At 33.3% G+C, this 24,989-nt stretch overlaps 1 protein-coding gene across 1 annotated transcript; it reads right to left on the bottom strand.

The window, feature by feature from the left end:
• Positions 1 to 18,009: 18,009 nt before the first annotated feature.
• On the bottom strand, positions 18,010 to 24,318 carry LOC131844536 (U-scoloptoxin(19)-Sm1a-like). The gene is made up of 3 exons (XM_059193450.1): positions 24,228 to 24,318; positions 18,673 to 18,825; positions 18,010 to 18,143 (listed from the first exon to the last, which is right to left on the bottom strand). Exons 1-3 carry the CDS (start codon positions 24,283 to 24,285, stop codon positions 18,010 to 18,012), a joined length of 345 nt encoding a protein of 114 aa, XP_059049433.1. The 5' UTR covers positions 24,286 to 24,318.
• Positions 24,319 to 24,989: the final 671 nt, after the last annotated feature.

Below are 24,989 nucleotides of genomic sequence, written 5' to 3'. Positions count from 1 at the left end.
AATAATAATAATAATTGTTGTGTTTGAATTGTTTAAAAGATAAAGAAGCCTTTATTTCTGTACATACATTTTTTTTTTTTTACTTTCCTGTTCATTCATATTACTATATTATACTATAAATTTATTATTATTATATATATTTTTTTACTATTATTGTTTGTTAAGTAGTTTAATTTTTTTTTTCTAATGTTTAATTATTAATTCCATTTTCTATATTATATCCCGCAGTACAGAGTGCCTTATGGCAAAGGCCTCCTCTAATTCCTTCCAGTGTACTCTATTCCTTCATGTGTTTGAATTGTTTACCACCGTAAAAAGGGAGATGTAATAAATATATACATATATATATATATAATAATAATAATAATAATAATCTCAGGACAATTACATGTTACTTATTGACTAAAGTACGATATTAACATGACATGTTAGCATGATACTTTAGTCTTCAGGAATAGAAATGTACGCGAAATACAATGAGTATTAGAATAATCATGCTCGCTATAAAGTTCAAACTTCCACCTGGTGTTGTAGTGCAGCAAGACTCTTAAGGGTGAATTCCTGAAGTTCAAACTTGTGGAATAGAAAGTCGCAAAATCCTCGGCTATAGCAGTCGTGTCGGAATTTGAGGATGAAGCCTTTTGGAGACGTTTTTCAAATTCTTCCATCCTCTGTGCAAACTCTGCTCTGGTGTCTTGTAAGCTCAGTTTTTGATTATACATCGTGGATTTACGTGAACCAGTGAGAAATATGTGATAGTGAAAGTTGGCAGGTGAAGTGTACTCTTACTAGATTATTTTGCACATAAAATTAAAAGTTTTAAAATAGTACTACTATTTTTAATTATAATTTTAAGTTGGAGCACTTTTGAATGTATGTCACCGTTACAACCTCACCAGAAAAAAAAAAAAAAAAAGTACCATGTTAACATGACATGTTAGCATGATATTTTAGCTAATAAAATTCAAACTGATGGGCGGGTGGGCGATGTGCTCTCTAATATGGTTGAGTGCATGATGGCTGGCTCATCCGTCGTACTCGTGAACGGGTGCTGCTTGTGGGGACTGGTCTGTTCAGCTTGCGAACACTGATTACATTTTTTGTTTTTAGCAATAGCATATACTGGTGGTCACTTTATTCTCCCAAAAATGAATTTAAATGACTGTGGATTATTGTAAAAATGATCGATAATTTTTTGAAAGGAATACGAGTTGAGATTCTTGTCAGTTCTTCTCATCTCGAAATCATTCCGAACTGACCGAAGATTTGATGTATCATTAGAGTCTGTAATAGACCTACATGAATAAAGATACTTTGAATTTGAATTTGAATTTGAATAATAATTGTATATTTCAGATTTTTATCTATAGTATTAGCGACAATTTCTTAAAACTAATGTTAGTATGAGAAATACATAAGGTAACACTGTTCATAGACGACGGCTGGTACTCACCACCAAGAAGCCTGATATATTAGTCATCCAATTAAAAAAAAAACGTTCTTTTGGATTTACTAAATGACTACAGTTAGAGATTTTGTTTATAATACAGAGGACAATCGAGCATGCGGCTCACCTGATGGTAAGTGATTACCGCCGCCCATGAGCATCCACTACACCAGGGGAATTGCAAGTACGTTGTCGACCTTTTAAAAAGGAATAAGCTCTTTTCTTGAAGGTCTCAATATCGTATCGGTTCGGAAATACCATTGCTGGAAGGTGATTCCACAATGTGGTTATGCATGGCAAAAAGTTTCTAGAAAACCGCACTGTGGAGGACCGCCATTCATCCAGATGATTAGGATGTATTTTAGTTTCTGGCAGGTGGTACGGTCGTGGAACTCAGCAGCTGGTATTAATCCGAACAATTCCTCAGAACACTCGCCGTGATATATGTGGTAGAAAATGCACAGAGATGTAATATCTCGCCGCAGTACAGAAAATTAGATGATACAGAAACGCATGTAGAGATGACTTTGAACAAAGTCTCTGATAGACCAGAGGACAGAGGAAGACTTTTGTCCTTGGTAATCCAAAAGTATCCCCTGATACTTTTGGATTACCAGGGGCATTTTCTTCGGCAAATTTGGGCAGTCCCAAAGTACTTTATAATATTATCTCGATGATTTAACACCATCCTAATATGTACTTAGGATGGTTAAGACGTCGAAATATTATAATGCGTTCTGTGGTCAAAGATCAAAGGAACCTATACACTATCTAATCTGCCTCTCGACAGCCTCGATGGTCTAGCGGTTTAACACATCGCCTTACTTCTGATAGTAGCGGATTCGATTCTTTGCACGGTACTGACATTTGTATTCATGAGTATAATTGTTTGTATCGTTCTGGGTGTTTTATATGTATATGTATGTATTTACGAAAAAAAAAACAATGTATTTGTATCAGTTATCTAGTACCCATAACACAAGGTTTAGCTAGCTTTACTTGGGTCTAGATGGCTCTGTGTGAATTGTTCTTAGATTATTATTATTATTATGCGATAATTAGCTAAAACGGCCATTTTGCCAACCTTGTATATAAATATTTTATTTTATTTGTATTTATACATACAATATATAATACATACATATTGATATTTTTGTAATTGTTCTGCATGTGTATGTATGTATATGAGTGTATATATGTATATATATACATGTGTATATGTATCTATAACTTTATATTAATAATGGTTGGCAATAATTAATATTCTTTCTTATTCTTTCTTTCTTTCTAAAGTAGAGGATAGTTTTATACTCTTATACAGTTCCTAAAAAAATATAGAATTTTTTTATATGTTATTTGGTAAAATAAGCCCTTTATTTGTAAGTAAAAATAAAATATCATACGAATACCCTTAAGCCGCTTCTAAACAATATACTTAATTCCATCCATTAATATCAGTTTGTGAGATTTCAGCTCTGTTTATTTCCTACACACGTTTGTACTGTAATAATGACGCATACATTATTTATGTTTGTTTGTTTTAAATCTATACATATAAATAAAATTGGAGTGTCTGTTTTTAATATTGAAATAATCGTTTTTTACTATATGCATATGAATACGGTACATACACCAAAATAACATTTTTTTATAATCTTTGTCTGTCTTTCTCTCTGTCTATTTGTTTTGTTTTATAATACAGGGGACAAACAAGTATGATAAACAAGTACGGCTCACCTGATGGTAAGTGTATACCGCCGCCCATTAGGCTAATCGGCTAATTTCTGAAATGGATGGACCGATTTTGACGGGACTCTTATTGGCATTGATGTAATAAGGAATAACTATTTTAATTTTAGAAAAATAAAGTTAAATTCTATGTGGATAAAATCGCAGGTATAGCTAGTCTAAAATATACCTACCGAAATAAACTACATATATTAAAAAATACTCCTTACTGTTGTATGAAGTTATACTGTAAAAAGACATCGCCGTGCTCTGCTACGTAAAAGGTAAGAGTAAGGTACCCAACATGTCTACCATACCATATACCATAAGGTCTAGGGTTGCCATCCATCCGGGTTTCACCGGATTTGTCCTAGTTTATCCTAGGCATCCGTGGAGCATCCGGGGTAATATATTTTTTAGGTTTAATATTAAAGTATATTAAAAATTTGTATTTTATTTTAAGAACAAAAAAAATCAAACTGATTATTGACAATCTATTATAAGATCTTGTTGTTACAAACTGTAATAAGTTTCTTTTTGTTAGGTACATTTAAAATAGCAATAAAATAATACTACATTTAATTTTAAGGTCTGAAAATAAATTGAAAGATACGATTTATGACACACACTGACTATGTTTAAAAAAACCAGTCGACATAGCCGGGTTATGGAGTCTAAAATCCGGAGATTTTCACGCGTCTTGTCCTGGATTTTAAATTTTAGAGATGGCAACCCTACCTCAGTTTCATTTATTTCACCTGTCAAGCAGCTTGCTGTGTAAGCTATGTCGATTGGACAGTAAAATTACTGGATAACAGATATGTTATCTTAGTCCTTAGAATGCAACGCGTGAGTATCACAGGTGTCACATGATAACGTGATGTTCGTAGGTGTTTATCTAAGTAGGCGATAGTTACAGCTTACCGTCCCATCATCTGGTTTGCCATTGTATAATTGGACTTTTAGGGGTTCGATTCTCAGTTCAGGTTGTTGTCATTTTTATTCCCTTTGGAATGGGGATGAGGGATCGATTGGACGAGCTTTAGTCCAGTGCATCATTTAAACGTTCTGCAGTTTGGCTAGTCAATGTGTAAAAATAAATGTACTTATCCTTTTATTAAATATATAAAAAAATATATATTATCCTTAAAATTTATATGACGGTCTAACGATTCTGTACTCTGCTGTATTTCCGATGGTCGCGAATTCGATTCCTCGCATGGTGCAAACATTTGAATTCATGAATATATTTGTTTGTATACATACATTAATACAATACAATATGATTAAAATGCATCAGCAAATATATCTATCGGTTGTCTAGTATCCATAACACAAGCTATACTTAGCTTGGAACTAGTTGGCGCTGTGTGAATACACAAACATCTAGTCCCGATTGGACAATTATCCAGGAATATTTATATTAATATAAAAAAAATATATCTCTGTATCTCCGCGTTATATTTAACTAAGATATATATACAACCAGCCCGCGGTTTAAATTTCAATAAAAATATAGCCTATAAGCTATATTACTATAAAGTTTCATCAATATCCGTTCAGTAGTTTTTGCGTGAATGAGTAATAAACATCCATACTTACAAACTTTCGCATTTATAATATTAAAAAGATATATTGTGGATTCCTTTTCATATCTGTATCATTACATCTTGTCAGTGTATAACTGATTTTCCCTAAGTATAGGGAAAATCACGGGGATGTCTCAGTAATCCATCAGTCGGGATCAATGTGGATTGAAAGGAAACTCCTCTGTCAATTTTCAGGATTACCGTTATCTAATGATACTAATCTATACAGGTTTAGTAGAAGTGAATTGATTGGGTGTGTATAATGATATACATTCACGACTATTACCACAGATAGGGTAGACAGCGGCATTTTCTATGGACTTTTTGGTTATGTTTTTACTACTTAAACAGTTTAATAGTCAAGTGAGTTGTCTTTTATTATATATCATATGTCTCTGCAGATTTCGCCAAGCAGAAGAGGAAATGCCACTGCACATCTTATGTGGCTGTAGCCCTCTCATGCATAAACGAAATATCTCCTTTTGAAAGTATACGCTATATCCTGAGGAGATAAAAACCATCGCTCCTAAGAATATCCTTCAATTCTTGTCCCACCGGGTCTAGGTAGAATACTTTGAATAAGGGCGAGCACAATAGATCTATACAGGTCGCAGTGTTACAGGTAAATAAAAAAAATAAGATAATATATGTCATATCATAAGAGTCTGTAATAGACCTACATGAATAAAGATATTTTGAATTTTGAATTTTTGAATCTTTTCGTGTCTGTATCTGTCAGTCTGTCTATTTGTGTATCTATTGTTACTTACCTTTTTACCACCAAATGGTAAAGAAACCACCATCAAAGTTTTCTACAGACGAAGGAACACATTTTTTTTTTCATTTAATGAAATAGAACTTTAATATAATGATTTAACAATTATTATTTATTTGATTGTAATTTTATATTATATCATTAATATATACTAATATAATATTTTTTTTTTTATTATGGGATTTGGGCTATGATTCGGTGCTGAAGACATCTGTAATACTGCGACCTGCATGGATCTATTGTGCTTGCCGTTTTATAGAATTTGCTGTCGAGGCTCGTCAGGGACAAGAAGTGAAGGATATTCTTAGGAGCGATGATTTTTATCTCCTCAGGATGTAGTCTGTACTTTCCATAGGAGATATGTTTTTTTATTGAATGAGTGAACAACCACATAGAATGTACAGTGGCGTTTTTTCTTCGATTTGGCAAAATCTGTAAATTATTGTTAAACACAAGCCTAAGTTATTAATGATATATTTTTACACTACTTACTTGCTCATAAAAAGAAATTTATACTAGACGTTTCCGCGACGTCGTCCTTGTGGAATTTAACTTTATTTTTTAAAATAAAAGTACTCCTTACTACATCAGCCACCTGCCAAAAAAAGTCCGTCAAAATCTGGTCCAGCCATTTCAGAGATTAGCCGGAATAGACAGACAGTCATATAAAAATTGTAAGTAATGTTATTTTGGTGTATGTACGGTATTTGTATTCATTTGCATGAAGTAAAAAACGGTTATTTCAATATTACAAACAGGCACTCAAATTTTATTTATATGTATAGATGAAAAAGTGTTTTTTCCAACAGAACTAATTTCTTATATTAACAAAAACTGATGTACTTTCTTTAACACCGTATAACGTAATAATATTCACACAATCTTATATTCCAACACGAGTCTTGTTATAGCTTATGTATTTCTAAACAATAGCCTTGTTATCTTGTTAGGGGATGAAAGGGATGAAGGGATGAACGTAAACATTTAGTAATCTGTTTTGTCTGCACCCGTGTTATTTACCGTCGTAAAATGAAGAGTGATTGTTATATTTGTATGTATTATTTTTCTGTACTAATATATAAAAAGGACGCATTTGATTGTTTGTTTGTCTGCATTGAACTGGCTCCGAAACTATTGGACCTGTTTGAAAAATTGTTTCACCATTAGAATCCTACATTAATTTAAAATGTTAACCAAAAAAATAATTAAAATAATAATATCCTGACATAATTCATAACTTATATAATTAAAAAAAAAATTGAACGTGTGAAAATTTAAGTTATTTAAAATTTTTCTACAATTAACACAGCGCCATCTAGTCACACGGTAAGCTGAGCTTATGTTATCGGTACTACTAGGCAACTGATAATAATTACTTAGATATTTATTTTGTATATAAATACATAATGTACATAGAAAATACCCAGACCGATACAAATAATCATAGGCATGAATAGAAATATTTGCACCGTGGAATCGAACCCGCGACCATCAGAAGTAAAGCGGTGTGCTAAACCGCTAGACCATCGAAGTTGTCGAAAGCCGGAGCGAGACTGAAATATTGTCATTTTCCAATATATCTCTAATTGCAATTTATATGAAACTCTCAAGTGGCATATAGAGAGGAATCGACAGAGTCATTAGCTCCGAGCAGAATCAAAGTTTCTATTAAAAATATGGGAAGCAATTTGTTGCCGTCACACTGCTGTTAATTGCTGTATATAATAATATCTACAACTACATATATTGCAACAACCTCGGTGGTCTAGTGGTTAAGCACGCCGTTTTACGTCCGATGTTCGCGGGTTCGATTCCTCGTACAGTGCAAACATTTGTATTCATGAATATGATTGTTTGTATAGGTCTGGGTTTTTCTATGTATGTATTTACAAAAAAAAATATGAGTATTTATATCGGTTGTCTAGTACCTATAACATAAGCTTCGCTTACCGTGGGACAAGATGGCGCTGTGTTAATTGTTAAAAAAATTGATGTAGGAAGGGGATAAACATATAATAATAAAAAATCAGGACAATTCACACAGCGCCATCTAGTCCTAATGTTAGAAATGATTGTAATCATTTAACAAACAATATTTTTGAACAAAATATCAAATTAAATAACAAAAAGTCCAAATCTTAGAATTTTTAACTCACTATTTACTATTTTTATCAACCAATATTATCGGTTTTTATTTTTGGACATTTTGCATAGGATCATATATTCTCAAGCTGAGCACAACTCGTGTTATGGATATTAGACATCTGATAGAAATACTTAAATACATTTTTTATATAAATACATACATAATATACATATTAGAAAACACAAGACCAATACAAACAATCATAAGTTAAAATTTTTCTACTGTACAAGGAATCAAACCCGTGACTATTAGAAGTGAGGCGGTATGTTAAACTGAAATACTGAACACACAATAAAAACGAACAAAATAAAAAAAAAATATAAATGGATAATGAAATGAAGACCTGACCGATTTTAAAAACTCTTTCAATGCTATATGTATGTACTGAAGAGGAAACGCCACTACACATCCTATGTGGTTGTAGCCCACTCATGCAGTTTATACTCTTTCCCGATGAGATAAAAACCATCGCTCCTAAGAATATCCTTCAATTCTTGTCCCTGACGGGTCTAGGCAGCGAACTTTGAAAAAGGGCGAGCACAATAGATCTATGTAGATCACAGTGCTACAGGTGCTACAAACATCTGACAATAGCCCAAACAACCTTATAAAAAAATAAAAAAAAAATTGCTATGTGTATCATCAAGTAATCACGGTTTGTACCACGCAGGCAGCGGTTAAGAATGTAACTAGTTTTCTATTAAGACAAATAAAGAAAATCTTATCTTAATCTTATTAATATAATAATTAATGTTCTAAACGCGAAAGTTTGTAAGTATGGATGTTTGTTACTCTTTCACGCAAAAACTACTGATTTTGATGAAACTTTACAGTAATATAGCCTATGCATCAACACATAAGCTATATTTTATACTGAAATTTAACGCAGGTGAAATAGCAGGCACAGCTAGTACTTTTATATTTTTATATTTTATAAAAATCTTTGCTCAATAGTAACCATGAAGGATTATACTAAGAATTAATTATATCGGACCTTGTTAATGAAACCTTAAATTAATTTGGTAATAATTAATATTGTTTTAATTAGGGAAGAATCATATTCGTAATATTTGGACAGTAGAGAATAAAAACATTCATTCGTAATTAAAATATGTTCCATAAAATGATCATTTCAGCCGATCGGTAAAACAATATTGATGTACTCGTAAATTACTGGTTTATTTTTATAGGATTGATTAATTCAATATCTGCGTACGAATTGTAATTAATTATAAATATATAAATAATTATATATATAAACTGTGGCCGCGACTTTGCGCGCAATAGACAACGAATGACGAATTTCCATAGAAACTTTGAATGTAATGTTTATTTACATTTAATCCACAGCCTAAAAAAAATATGTAAAGAAACTTATTTAGACTTTAAATGATGACACATCTATACAACTTCTCATCTCTCATTTTAATCTCTTACAAACCTCTCGTCGCATTAAAATGTAGCCTTTCTCAGAGTCTAGACTACATGTGTACCAAATTTCATTTAAATTGTGTCAATAGCTTTCGCGTGAAAGCGAGACAGACAGACAGAGTTATTTTCACATTTCCAATATTGGTAAGGTTATTTATATTACCTAATTGTATTATATAATATTATACAATTATATAATACAATTAGAAATTAAATTATATATTGTATAATATATATAATATAATATATAATTTACCTAATTCTATTGTATTGTAATTATATGTCTCATCACGGCAGCAGGCCTATGCTGTCGTGCACTTATAACCTCATTGTGAAATCACCTTCCAGAAATGGTATTTCAGAACCGATATGAATTTGAAACCGGATGATTTTTTCGGACTACTCTAATGCTGTTGGCCGCAGCTGACTTTTACAGCTTTACCGGACGATAGGGGGCAAGATGGCATTCCAAACCCGCGGAAGGACTTATGGAGCGGCTGAAGGGTACAACGTTAGTCTGAGGGCACCGCTAGGTTCGAATCTTGGCACAGGCCGTTGTAATTTCGATCCCCGTTTGAATTGGACGGGGTATCGATAGAAGTTACAGACTACCTTTGGAAAGAGAGTATGAGTAGAAATAAAGTAGCCGTCACATGAGTGGAAAGAATTTTATTAACCATGACAATGTCACACATACACTTAGATTATGGAATGAACTACCTGGCTATATCTATGATCCCCAATGAGGTAGTCAGCTGCCAACTGTGGATGTTGTGGTGAACGCAACACTTGACAAGTCCACATTGCATATGGATATTTGAATTCAACGCGGCAGGTGATAGATCTATCTCTGTCTCACGGATTATATCTTTTTACTGGTGCGATATCGATGTTCCCTTCATTGGAAATCAGAAATCAGAAATATAAATTGACACACAAGGTTTATTGGTGTCAATCAAACTTGAACTCTCGACCTCTTATATGTCAGAAAACGGTAATCACTAAGCCAGTTAAATTCCCAATAAGCTTTGACTTTCTGAGCGTTACATAATGTATTTTGCTACATTTTCCGGTCCAAATCTGTTTTCAGTTTGTTCGGGTTATTCTGGCATGAAAATCCGAGATTTTGTGGTTCAAACATGTTTTCGGAATATTTAGATGTAACATAAACTTTACCACTAATTAATAAGTATTGTGCATTGATGCATAATAATAGGTAAGTGTAAAATTACTAACGGATATTCTGTTATATTGTACAGTGTTGCCAGTTTATGGTTTAAAATTCTTATAACAAAACAATATGGGTACATATTTTAGATGGAAATTAAATACAAACGATGTCTACTTCACATTCTGCCATTACAGCATCTATGTGTTATATATAATATAATTGTATTTAAATAATAAATAACTTGGTTAAAATAATGTTTGGTTAAAACTTGGTTAAAATATTTTAATTAATTAATAATTCGTCATTATAAAGTTCATATCAGCAAAATCTACTATATGTTCAATATAGAAGATTTTGCTTTAATTTCAATAATTTGTGTTTTATAATATTGTCTTTTAGTATTTTTGAGGTAGTACTGTTTGAGTGACTTTCATACGTGTCGTTGTAAAATATGTTTCGGTTGTAGGTTGAGATAAGGTAGTGAAACAACAAAAGATATGAAATTTTAGTTCTCAAGAACGCCGACCCATAAGTGGTATTGTGGATGGTCACATGACAACGTGATGCCATTAGGTGGGTAGTCAGTTTGTTGATTTTTAGTTTTGTGATATACGGATATTGAATCCTGCGGTGCTGCACGTTTGGAACATAGCAAACATATGTATGTAAAGTGCTTGTATGGATTTTAGTCTCCATAATTATCGGTACTTAGACATACACTACATTTCTCACTCGCCGTTCACAGCTTAATGACTTTATGACGCCAGCAATGTGCACTAGAGACGACATAATGCCTCCTTTTCTTTCCCACTTATACTTCAAATCTAATTACAAAATAAATGTTTCGAAGTTAAATTGATAATCCAAGAAAAAGTCACGTCCTTTAGAATCTCACGCTCCTGTCATACATTTGCACTACAATAAAAAATTACGACAGGACGCAAGCTGTGTAACTCAAAAACCAACCATTGTTGTACGGACACTGGGACTTGGGAACATAAATAAGAATTTTAGCACAACTGTAACACTGGTTATATCCTTTACACTATCATATAAGGGGGATTTATCGCGTTCTTGATCACGATTTAGGGTATTGATCAATTTATAAGCTCTGGCGATAGCGGATACTGAAGCGGAAAATTATAAAGAATAATATTAATTTCTTAGAACAATTTAAGTAGCGCCATCTAGTTCAAGTTTCAGTTCAAGTTCAAGTACAAGTTAAGCAGAGTTTGTGGTATTGATACTAGAAACTTGATATAAATACATTTTTTTTGGAAATACATAATATACATAGAAATGAACCAAAATAATGCAGTGAGGAATCAAACCCGAGACCATTATAAGAAAGACGGTGCGCTAGACCACCGAGGCGAGATAGATAAATACTTATATTATAAGAAAACGATTCCATGTCTGTAATAAAATAGTAACTAATTTAACACACCGATAATTGTTAATAAATAGTTGTTAATTGTTAGTATATATATATAAACTTCTGTAAACAATATCGCATGCCGCGGCAACCAGTAATTAAGTCAACACTATACACCTGAACTCTTTGCAAGTTATAGTAATTGTAACCTCATGGTCTATGTCTTATTGGTCGCTCAAATAAATATATAAATAAAAAATAATAATATTTCAGGACAATTCACACAACGCCATCTAGTCCCGAGCTAAGCAGACCTTGTGTTATGGGTACAAGACAACTGATATAAATACATGGATGCATTTACTTTGTAAATAAATACATATTACACATAGAAAACACCCAGACCGATACAAACAATCATACTCATGAATATAAATGTTTGTACCGTGCGAGGAATCGAACCCGCGACCATCGGATAGTAAAGCGGTATGCTAAACCACTAGACCACCGAGGCTGTCATTCTATTAATGTTTCTATAATTATAGCAGGCATTTGGGTATTTTGACTTCTTCTTAAGTTGCTTAGAGACTTTTGTAGCACAGTCGGTCGCCTTGTGCATTCTACCATTCTAATTACATAAGAGATACAAATGCGTGTTTGTTTGTTTTATGCCTTAATGACTTGAACAATTATTAGGAAATTTTTCGTATACACAGCGTATAGTTACAGCACCAGTTAATCATGGTTTAGTAATAAAATTATATGGAATATTTAAATAATAATTCTTATTAATATAGAAAAAAAATAAAAAAGCTTAAATATTTTACAATAGTAGTCTCTATATATATATAAAACGAAGTAAAGAAAATTTAATAATATTCAAAATAATTATTAAAATTTACAATCGCCAATTGCTTATACTTTGGACGGAAGTAAAGGGAAAACCAGATAAGGAAAGAAATAAACATGCTTTTTGTGACATTTGTGACTGGAATTCTTATAGTTTATCAGAGGTTTACTTTATGGTACTATATATTTCAAAAAAAGAACAATCAACTACAATAAATTAGTTTAAAAATATTTTTTTTTTTATTTATTTTGGTACAAACAGTCATTACAGTTATAATTAAAGGTATATGTATAGTTGATAGACAACGAGTACCGAAAAGTATTTAGTAGTATTATATTATATTATATAATTCTAGGTCTACACTATAAAACAAGGTTTGGCGCGGCTGTCTGTATTCATGATAATCTATCTAATTACCAAATATAGCAAACGAATTAATAATAGCAATATATTATTTACCAAATTAAAAAAAAAACATCAGGTTCTCAGGTACCTAAATTCAGTAGAAATCTGTCGTTTAGGAAACAGTTCCCTCTTCTTACAATTTACAATTATTGCAATTACAATATAATAAAATTAGAAACGAACATAATATGCTATGAATTAGTGAATTATTTAAAATAATTAGGTCTCTGTGACTGTGAAAGTGACCCAATTTAGTAAATTATTTAGTTACCAAATTACGCGAGGCTTTATTTTCACTCCAGAAAACTAAGGTGTTAAGCTAAAGTATCCTGTCATTTCACTGCTACATCTTAAACCAGAAAACATCTTGGTTCGGTGATTAAGACTAAAGTGTATGCGTGTAAGAGAGAGATAGAAAATAACATGTACGACAGATATACATTGTAATAGTCATCGAATACAAACATTTATTAGTTACAAGAACTGATATGCCTTTCTGTAACAGGATAAAGATGGCAACATTCCGCCATTAATATCCGAAGTACACAAAACAGCTAAGATTTATCCGCCAATATCTTCGAAATAAACAGATTTTTCAAGTCAAAGTACTTACATTGGAAGCAATCCGAGGAGGAAGTGAAAACTTTAACAATTGCCAAAGTTTAGTAAGTAATATAAGTACGACGGGAAATTGGAGACATCTTTCTTGTAATACGAAGATTAATTAAATTGCTATTTTTAAATATTCTCCATTTATTCAGACAACAGCTTGTTTTACAAGATAATGATTGCTACCCTGGAAATTCACACAACGCCATCTAGTGCCAACCTAAGTGGAACTTGTATTCTTGGTACTCAACAACTAATATAAATTTTAATTAAATTGCTATATTTAAATATTCGCCGTTTATTCAGACAACAGCTTGTTTTACAAGATAATGATAATAACCCTGGAAATTCACACAGCGCCATCTAGTGCTAAGCTAAGAAGAACTTGTATTATTGGTACTCAACAACTAATATAAATATTAATTAAATTGCTATTTTTAAATATTCTCCATTTATTCAGACAACAGCTTGTTTTACAAGATAATGATAATAACCCTGGAAATTCACAATGCGCCATCTAGTGCCAAGCTATGTGGAACTTGTATTATTGGTACCCAACAACTCATATAAAGATTAATGAAATTGCTATATTTAAATATTCTCCATTTATTCAGACAACAGCTTGTTTTACAAGATAATGATTGCCACCCTGGAAATTCACACAACGCCATCTAGTGCCGAGCTATGTGAAACTTGTATTATTGGTACTCAGCAACTAATATAAAGATGAATGAAATTGCTATTTTTAAGTATTCTCCATTTATTCAGACAAGCTTGTTTTACAAGATAATAATAATAATCCTGGAAATTTACACAGCGCCATATAGTGGCAAGCTATGTGGAACTTGTATTATTGGTACTCCACAACTAAAACTAATATTAATTAAATTGCTATATTTAAATATTTGCCATTTATTTAGACAACAGCTTGTTTTACAAGATAATAATAATAATCCTGGAAAATTCACACAGTGCAATCTAGTCCTAAGCTAAGCAGAGATTGTGTTATGACAAACAACTGATATTATATACATTGTGAGTACATAATATATATACAAAATATTCATACCGATAAAACACTAATGTTTGTACCGTTTGAGGAATCGAACTCGCGACCATAAGGAGTAAGGCTGCTAAACCGCTAGAACACCGAGATCGTATATTAAATGAATAGTCAATGTATGCACTCTATCTAAGTATATAGTTTTTTTAATCTTTCATTCATTTGGAATGCTCTTTAGTCCAAGATTAATGAAAAACTCCTTGATGCCTAAATCCTCGTAGCAAATGCTGCTGGCATCATTTAATGACGTGATATCCGCAGTCGTGTTTATATATATACTAGTAGAGATGGTCACGAGTTGCTGTAAGATTCTTGAATAAAATAATATTGTGACTATAAATTGAATATAAGCTATCCTATCTTTCAAGTTGGATTAAATCTCACACAATGTGCAAATCAAATTTGCAATCGGTTCAGTAGTTCAGGAGTCCGTCCCGGACAAACAATGTTACACATTATACATACGACCATCACCAATTACCGTCAGGTGGTCTTTTAATTAATTTGTCAGTCTAGTTATGAAACCACTATTTTAATATACCAATTCTCATAAAAGCGAACTTAAAGCCAGCATAATATAACCGGTACATAACAATACCATTAGCTAGCAATATGTTCCATTATGGTTGAATAAATCTAGAAATATTCCCGTAATTGGTTATAAGCTTACCACAAGCTGAGTAAGTGAAACGCGAAATCGTTTTCTTATAAGAATATTGTGGAGAATACGTCACTGTGAGAAATGTAATATAGTTATATGTAATAAGTAATAAAAGAGAGACCGTTACGGCGGAGTGGTTGATTGACCTGAAATTATGTCCATTTTTTAAATTTGGAACTTCTCTGTCTTCTCCATAACGGTCAGTCATCATGAAAACATTTTTTTTCGGACTACTCTAATACTGTTCGCCGCGGCTGACCCTTACGGCCTTATCGGACGATAGGGGGTGAATGCAAATTGCACTTCAAACCCGCGAAAGGACTTAGAGCGGGTAAAGGCCAACTCCCGCCTGACCTCGACTCAGACCATTGTAATTTCGATCCCCGTTTGAATTGGACGGGGAATCGATCGAAGGGGAAGAAATATATTTGTATAATTTGCTTATCATACTCAATGGAAAGAATTCATAATAATAATAAGCTCAGGACAAATCACACAGCGCCATCTATATAAGTTAAGTTAGCTGAAGCTTGTGCTATGGGTATTGGATAACTGACACAAATACATAGTTTTTTTTTGGTAAAAACATACATAGAATACATCCAAACCAGTACATAAAATTATACTCATGGATACAAATGTTTGCACCATGCTATGAAACGAACTCGCGACCGTCAAAAGTGAAGCGCTGTGCTAAACCGCTAGATCACCGAGAGCCGTCATATTGTCAGTATATTTGTTTAAACAAATAAAGTTGCCTGATAAATAAATACACAAATAAGGTAACTACACAATAACCAGATACCCACAGGCGTGATTCTGTCTGGGTTCACTAATTCGACAGTGACACGCCAATTAGCAACGGTTGGTTGTTTTACATCCATAGCCTGATTACTCGGTGTACTCCAAATGGGATGCAATAACGGTCTATATTCTAATTAAGCTGAAACAAAATGGCCATCCCTCAATGTATGTAACATTATGACGGTCACCGTGATCTAGTGGTACACCAGTCCAGCATACTACCAATAGCGCTGGTTCGTTACTCGCACGATGCTAATGTTTGTATTCATGAGTATGATTGTTTGTATTAGACTGAGTTTACTTGTTTCGCTTTCCTTTAAGTATGAACACTGTGCTCTCTATTATTTGACCTTTGATTGACCCCGCCCAATCCCTTCCGATTGATTCCCCGTACAATTTAAAACTGGGATCGAAATTACGAAGGCCTGAGCTGAGGTTCGAAGCCCTAGCAATACCCAGACTAAAGTCGTATCCGTCAGGCGGTAGTTGGCCTTCAGCCGCTCCATAAGTCCTTCCGCGGGTTTGGAGTGCCATCTGCACTTACCCCCTATCATCCGATGAAGTTGTAAAGGGTAGTTGCGGCCAACAGCAATAGAGTACTCCAAAAACTATTATTTGAATTCGATTTACACCATTATAGCTTCGTACTGTACTGTACAGTTTATTCTCCTCATAACGAAATATGCTCTCTCTCTGTCTTTATACATAATATAAGTATTTAATATAGATAAATAAAATGATGGCTCATATAAAATTAATGTTTTCACTGAAAATTTTGTTTCAATAATCCCCATACTTGAACGCCAGTGGCGGAGTTAATTAAAATTTCTATTTTAATAATCAGTAATTACTGGGCTTTGAACCGGAATTTCGTGAGGCCGTGCCGGTTTACTTGTGTTTATGTTAGTGAGCAGGTTCATTTATTTTCATTAAAATGAGAACAGTAATGATTTCATATAATACATATATATTTATATATACATACATACATATATGTAGGTACTCGTACATATACAAATCTTTATGTCTTTTTCTTTAGTCAAATCAAGATATATTCATGTATATCTATCACAGACTCTTCTGATATACCAAATCTACCAGTTCGGAGTGCTTTCCAGCTAAGAAGAACTGACGAGAAACTCAGCTCTTATTCTTTTCAAATGAGTTTGTATATGATTACAAAAGTACAGATTCATTTTTTAAATTCAATTATAGAATGAGTATGTATTGGTTTTGTCAGGAGGCAATAATGAATCAGTGGCTGTAACTCGAATAGATCAGTCTCTCCTTGTTTAGTTCTGCTATATTTTACTTTATTTATTTTTTATTTAATTTATTTAACTTTAATGCACAGAAACAATGTGTACATATAGCGGACTTAATACCATAATACTTTATCTGCAATATCATATTTTTTTTAATTAAACAATAATTCTTTCTCTACTTTGTTCTGCTATTTTTTACTAGCTATTACGTTATAAACATATATTATATGTTTTTTTATACACGTTAACCTCAATTAATATATTTAGAGTATCGATTTAGGTTGCCTATAGGATTTTAATGATTTTTTTTGACAGAAGTTTCATGCTCTTCTTCATGTGAACAGTGGCCTCGGTGGCGCTGGACCACCACTGCGATCTTACTTCCGAAGGTCGTGAGTTTGATTCCTCTCACAATACAAACATTTATATTCGTGCATGATATTGTTTGTATCTGTCTGGATGTTTTTTATGTATAATATTACAAAAAAATATATATCTATGCCATTGTATCAATTATCTAGTACCTACACCTCAAGTTATAGCTATATTATATTGGAACTAGATGACGCTGTGTGAATTTCTCTGAGATATTATTATCGTTACTGTACAGTACTATCCATCAAGATAAATATTAATTGGATTAAGCGTGTTCTAAAGACAATTAAAACAAATTATAAATTAGACATTTTATTATACAAGAACACAACATTTGTAATTATCCGGACAGTCCGTAGCTCTCGAGAAGATAAGGCGTGGATTGCAGTAATCGTCAGGGGCGATGCAACTACCTCCCTGCTTGCTACACCTTGTCTCTTTCACGGACACTGGAAAGAAAGGAGACGAAAGATGTTTTAACAGAAAAATAGTATTGCCAGTCTTAGAGGTCTAGCGGTTTAACACTTTCCTTCCGATGTTCACGGGTTTGATTCCTCGCACGGTAGAGACATTTGTATTTATGAGATTATTATTATTATTATTGGGTATTTTCTATGTATATTACTCGGTGATCCAGCGGTTTAGCTTATCTTACTTTCAATGTTCATAGGTTCGATTAAGACGGTAAAAACGTTTGTATTCAAGATAATATTCATGTATTTTATGTTATTCACGGGTGTTTATGTATATTATGTGTATATTTAAAAATAAAAATCGAACCCGCAACCATCGGAAGTAAAGCGATGTGCTGAACCGCTAGACCACCGAGGCCGTCTAAATACATATATTATGTGTGTATTTATAAAACAAATGTATTTAATTATTTGTATCAGTTGTGCTTGTAACATAATACAATCTCTGCTTAGCTTTGGACTAGATGGCGCTGAGTGAATTGTTTTGGACTATTATTATTATTACCTCCATAACAGCATTCGACTCCAACACTTCTCTGTTCAGGACATAGTCCTCGTTGCTCTGCCAGTCTGCCCTTGGGGCAGTCATCAGCTATTGTGCATATTCCACCAGCACTGGAACAAGGACTCTCTTGCCTAATTGAATCGATTCTGGAAACTATAACATATATTAGGATTTATTTATGACCTGCATTTGTATGTATTTTAAATCTAAACATATATAACTCAAAGGTGACTGACATAGTGATCTATCAACGCACAGCCCCAACCACCGGACGGATCGGCCTGAAATTTGGCATGCAGGTAGATGTTATGACGTAGGCATCCGCTAAGAAATAATTTTGATTAATTCTACCTCCAAGGGGATAGAATAGGGGTTGAAAGTTTGTATGAAACTTTGTCAATTTTAAACTGATCGGCTTTAGACTTTGCTTGTACAAAGCTACTATGACGTAGGCATACCCTAAGAAAGGATTTTGATAAATTCCACCCCTTAAGGCAATAAATTAACGCGAGCGTCAATTTTAAACTGATCAGCTTTAGACTTTGCTTGTACAAAGCTACTATGACGTAGGCATCCCCTAAGAAAGGATTTTGATAAATTCCACCCTTAAGGGTATAAATTAACGCGAGCGAAGCCACGGGCAAAAGCTAGTCAATATATAAAAATCAATTGCTGTTCGTTAGTCTGGCTAAAACTTGAGAACGGCTGAACCGATTTGACTTATTTTAGTCTTGAAATATTCGTGGAAGTCCAGGGAAGGTTCAAATGGATAAAATATGAATAAATTACATGTAAAGCAGTAAAAAACAACAATTCTCGTTTCATACAAACGGCTGAACGGCTGTTCGAGGTGTCAGCTAGTAGATAATAAGGGAAGGGTGCGCTCGCCTGTGCTAACGGTATACACTGGCGGGGCACCAGTGTAGGATGATAAGATAAGCATGAGGTCAGGTCAGTTAGATGATCTACCTATATTAACACTGGTTCAAAATATACCACTTTTTTAATGGATGATAATAGAATGGTTCTCCTGCAAGCATGGTAAATGATACTAGAACACCAGTGATAGATGATATGCTTCCGCCTACAATAATAGTTTACGCTGACGGGGCACCAGTGGAGGCTAATATAATGAGTGTGAAGTCAGGCCAGTTAGTCCAAAGTGGCGAATTAACCAGAAATTACGGAGCATTTTTTTTATATGGCATACAACGAATTTGCAATTTCCCTGGTGAGCCGCAACTCAACAGGGAAATTGCAAGTGCGTTGCAGGCTTTTTGAGAAGGAATAAGTTTTTTTCTGGAAGGTTTCTATGGTTCTAGAGGCGACCGCATTGAAGAGATCATACCGCCTATTCTCGTATTTATTTTGTATTGTAATCGGTGTTTAAGTCATCAGAGAGTCAGTTGAACAAAGTTTTGTACCTGCCAGATTCGAATTTACCGCATATCGATGTTATTTATGATAGTAACCTCTTGACCACGACATACCTTACACATAGTATGTACTTTTTTTATATACAAAGTCTAAAAATGTGTAGTAGTTTAGTAGTTTTTTTTTTCTTGACAGGCCGATCACAATAGTTCTATGCAGGTCGCGGTGTTACAAGTCTTAGGACCTGACAATAGTCCAAAAGTTCCAATATAAAAAAAAATGTTTTCTGGTGGTGGATGGCAACGGTGCCTTATCTTCATACAATGAATAAGTACAATGCAATCATTACATCAGAGTATAGATGTAACAATAGGAATACATGCTTTGTATACGAATGTCAGTTTGTCAATGAACTGCGTTTGTAGTCCAGGAGCCGACTGCTAAATTATTAAATGTCTGTTTTTTATGGATGATAATGAATTGCTTGCGCTAACGGTTTACGCAGACGGGGCACGAGTGGAGGGTGATAAGATGAGCATGAGGTCAGGTCAGTTAGCCCATAGTGATAAATTCACAATAAACTTCTCAGGATGGTTTCCAGAGAAAATCGCATGGTATATTGCTAGCAATGAGGTCATTAATCACATACTAACTATCTAGGCTAGGATAATAAATGAGACGAACTTTTGTGGCATTAGTCTAGTATTTGGCGGTCGTGTATTACTTGTTACGAGCATTTACATAACAAATACTTTATTATATAAATTTAAGTTTGCAGAAGATTCCCTGTAAAGGGTATTTATAACAATCAAGAGATAAATTAATGGATCTTTTAAAAAATAGTATGTAATAGTGTGTAATAGTATGGAAAATATATTTTTTTATATCCGTATCGTATTAACGGTCTGGTAAGTAATTTAGTATGGAATACTTCAATGTAAATTATTATTTGTCATTTTAACAAAAGTGAATAATCATTCAAATGAGTATATTTAAAAATCGTTTAGTGCACAGTAATAAAAAAAATATTATTTTACACAGTGAAAAAGATAATATCAGAACTGACAATAATAAACATTTTATATACAGAACGTGATAAATATTTAACTTCTTATCGTCTCTATCCGAGGGCATTGTTATTTGCAATCCGATACTTGGTCATATATTATTATTTTTTACATTTTAATATTCTGATAACATTTAATTTCATGCATTTCATTTTACAATATAGTAATTTTTAATTGTATGTATATATTGAAATATATAATTGCTTACGTTGGCGCTCTGATTATAATGGATTGGTCATATATAGTGTGCCGTCTAATTTCCGCATCGAAACAAATATTATAAATGCAAAAGTGAGTTTGTTTGTTTGTTTTGCACGTTATAACGGTTTCCTATGCTCCATTAATTTTATATACACATAGTGTAGGATTAGACATTAAAAAAAAACTCTTTTTATATTCAATGATAATAATTTTATATTATAAAAGGAAATGATCGCATGAAGATAGTTCCAGTATAGTAGCGAACACTTTATTTTAATTCTTTGCAAAATAATATTTAGAACAAGCGAAAGTGGACCGTATTTCAAAGACCAAAGCTTCTATAGAATTCGTAATAATTATAAGTTAATTGAAAATCGTAAAATTATAGACATGTGACCGACTCTATACATGCCTAGTTACACAATCACAAACAGGGATTGAAATTACATGGCCTGACCCGAGGATCGATGCCCTAAAGTCATATTAATCAGGCAGAAGTTGGCCTTCAGCCGCTCCATAAGTCCATCCGAGGGTTTGGAGGGCCATCTGCACTCGCCTCCTACCGTTCGGTCTGAGCCAAGGATCGAGCTCCTAGCGGTGGCCTAAAAACTAAAGTAGTATCCGTTAGTAAGGAGTTAGCCTTCAAACAAAAGCTTACTATAAAATTGACGAATTCGTTAACGATAATAATGTTTTTGTAGAAAAATTTTAAATACATAGCACTGACAATATTATCTGATTACACTAATAATGAGTGCGTAGCGATTTCTATGTTGATTGTCGCATGCCTCTTACTTGTTACACTGTAATTATTTATATAAAAAAAAACATCTATTAAAAAGAGCAACACACAAGTTTCTTGCTCATTCTTCTTGTGATGAATCTGCTTTCCGAATGAGTGGTAGAATCAAAATATGACTATTCAAAAGTGCTTGTAATGAGTTTATTTGAATAAAGATTATTTCTATTTCTTACCGCTCCATAAGTCCTACCGCGAGTTTGGAGTTTCATCTGCACTCCTCCCCTAACGTTCGGTCTAAACCAAGGATCAAATTACCAGCGGTGCCCTAAAAACTAAAGTAGTATCTCTCAGTAAGGAGTTGGCCTTTAATCGCTCTTTGAGTACTTCAGTGGATTTGGAGTACCATCGGCACTCGCCTCCTATCGTTCGGTCTGAGCCAAGGATCTAACTCCTAACGGTGTCCCCACACTACAATCGTATCCGTCGAGTTGGCCTTCAAATGGAATTGGCCTTCAACCGCTATAAGTCCATCCACGGGTTTGAAATGCCATCTACACTCGTTTTCGTTAAGCTGTATAGACCAACAGCATTAGAATTTAAAAAAAAAATGTCACAATTCGGTGACATCAGTTTTAAAATTTAGAAAATAAATAAAATCATAAAAGTTAAATAACATATATCAAAACGTGACCTACGTGATCTAATTACATTAGTATGCAAATTCAATAATTACTTGACAATTATTCAGCGTTCGCTTAATGTTGGTAAATTGGCTAATTCACTATCATTTAGGTTAGAAAGTGGGCCGTTTATTAATTATATTGTTAGTTCTAATTTATTATTATCATTTTCTATATTTCCATAGCTTTAGGTGGTTTATTACGCATTTTGGTGTATATCACACTTTTCATTTTTTTTTTATTTTTCTTCTCAGTTTTCACAGATATCTTTGCTATGTATGGACCTAAGCCAAGTACATAATATAGTACATAACAATGTTGTATTTTTATGTCAAAATCTATGAGTCTGTGAGTCTATGAGTGCATAGCGGTTTCTATATTGATTATCGCATGCCTCTTTCTTGTTATACTGTAACTATTCATATATATAAAAGAAACATTTATTCAAAAGAGCAACACACAAGTTTCTTGCTCATTGTTCTTGTGATGAATCTGCATTCCGAATGAGTGGTAGAATCAAAAACATGACCATTCAAAAGTGCTTGTAATAGAATATTATTTGAAGAATATTTCTATTTCTATAAATATAGGACTAATCCGTTTAAAGGAATTTTCTAGAATGTATTTAAAATTACAGCCCTGTTGGTAGTATATACTAGATGGCAAGTATAGGGTATGTATAGATTGATGTACCTTTTTTGGTATGACACCTAAAGTTGAGTTACTTATATTTATGTTTTTTTAATTCATTCGTCTACTATTTACCACATTCTGTCTTTCTCTTTTCTACCCAAAGGTTGCCTAAAAGAGACTTTAAGCTTAAGCGATAAGATATCTTTTAGTAACTACATACTATATTAATTCTGTTTTTTTATTTGTTTAACGTGCAAAAAAGGGTACAAAAAATACTTCCCTGCAATTTTTGTATCAAATCATCAATCTTTATTCATGTAGGATTAATTTTATTACAGACCCTTATGATGTGTCAAATATACCGTCAGTTCGGATTGCTTTCCAGATGAGACGAACTTACATAAAACTCTAATATATAAAATTCTCATGTCACAGGTTCCGTCCGTATTTACACTCCTCCGAAACCGCTTGACCGATTTTGATGAAATTTTATATGTATATTCAGTACATCTGAGAACAGTTTTATAACTAATTTTATATCCCTAAGCGTTAATAGTGGCTCACCACAAAAATGTTTTATACATTTTTTCGACAAACTTTTTTCTTTTTTTTTCTTTTTATATAAAATTAAGATTATTATTATTAAATAATTGTATGTAATAAATATTTGTAAATAACAGTAAATAAATTTATGAAACTGTATATTTATGTGTGGGAATCGCCTACAGTAGCAATAAATAATACATACAACCCAAAACTATCACCCTTCTATCACCAATCCCTATTTTTTAATAGCGATTTTAATTTCTATGACAAAACAACGTCGGAACAGCTAGTATACATATAAATGTTACTCACAATCATCGCCGCACAAACACACGCCTATGAATAATAAAACAACAATTAAACACTTCATTGTTAATTTAAACTGCCGCGTCCAACCGACGGTAAGTACTTAGCAATACTGAATTGTAAGTGACAACGTGTTGATTCATATTAAGTCTCTTATCGTTTGCAGTTTGTTTAAAAGTATTTATTATACGGGCGATACAGTATTCATTACGCCAATATTGATAGTAATTAAATACGAAACGTGTACTAATTAACGTGTTTTTTCGGTAGCTTAGCGGTAAGACTTGCGACAATGATGCGGGATCGATATTGCATAGTACAAATTTTATTTATTTATTTAATTCAGACATGGCCCATATTATAAATATCTTATACACTAACATAAGATATAATAACAAAATTGTCTCTATGGTCGCGGCACTGACGACGGCAAACTGCCACGGTGGCGCCGATAGATCAACAGCTTGGGCCAGTAGTCCTTCTTCATGAAGGTGGGCAGCATGTAGGTGGGGACCCGGGCCAGGAACGCCTTGAAGCTCGCGTTGTGACTCCATTCCTGGGTCACCCTCAATGTCAGTTTATTGGTCTGGATATAGTCGATATCCTGTTCCTTGGTAGCGTAGTGTACGCGGGACATTGCTGTGGTCAGTATTGCGGCACTATTTACTTATTCATAACTAGGTTTGTCTTTTTACATGATTCATAGAATGCTGCACCCACCTGCGCTAACGGTTTGCGTTGGCAGGGCACCAGTGGAGGATGATAAGA

Source organism: Achroia grisella, unplaced genomic scaffold (genome assembly GCF_030625045.1).
Source record: "Achroia grisella isolate CSIRO2021 unplaced genomic scaffold, CSIRO_AGI_Agris_v1 utg402, whole genome shotgun sequence".
NCBI classification, from domain to species: domain Eukaryota; kingdom Metazoa; phylum Arthropoda; class Insecta; order Lepidoptera; family Pyralidae; genus Achroia; species Achroia grisella.
Note: the sequence above shows the minus strand (reverse complement) of the source record. Positions and strands in the feature narration are given on the sequence as shown.

Excerpts from the sequence above, each read along its gene's own strand:
- LOC131844536 (XM_059193450.1), bottom strand. The coding sequence starts at position 24,285 with ATGAAGTGTTTAATTGTTGTTTTATTATTCATAGGCGTGTGTTTGTGC. Across the intron at positions 18,826-24,227 it reads GTGTTTGTGCGGCGATGATT|TTTCCAGAATCGATTCAATT; the intron begins GTGAGTAACATT and ends TATATGTTATAG. Across the intron at positions 18,144-18,672 it reads AGTCGAATGCTGTTATGGAG|TGTCCGTGAAAGAGACAAGG; the intron begins GTAATAATAATA and ends CTTTCTTTCCAG.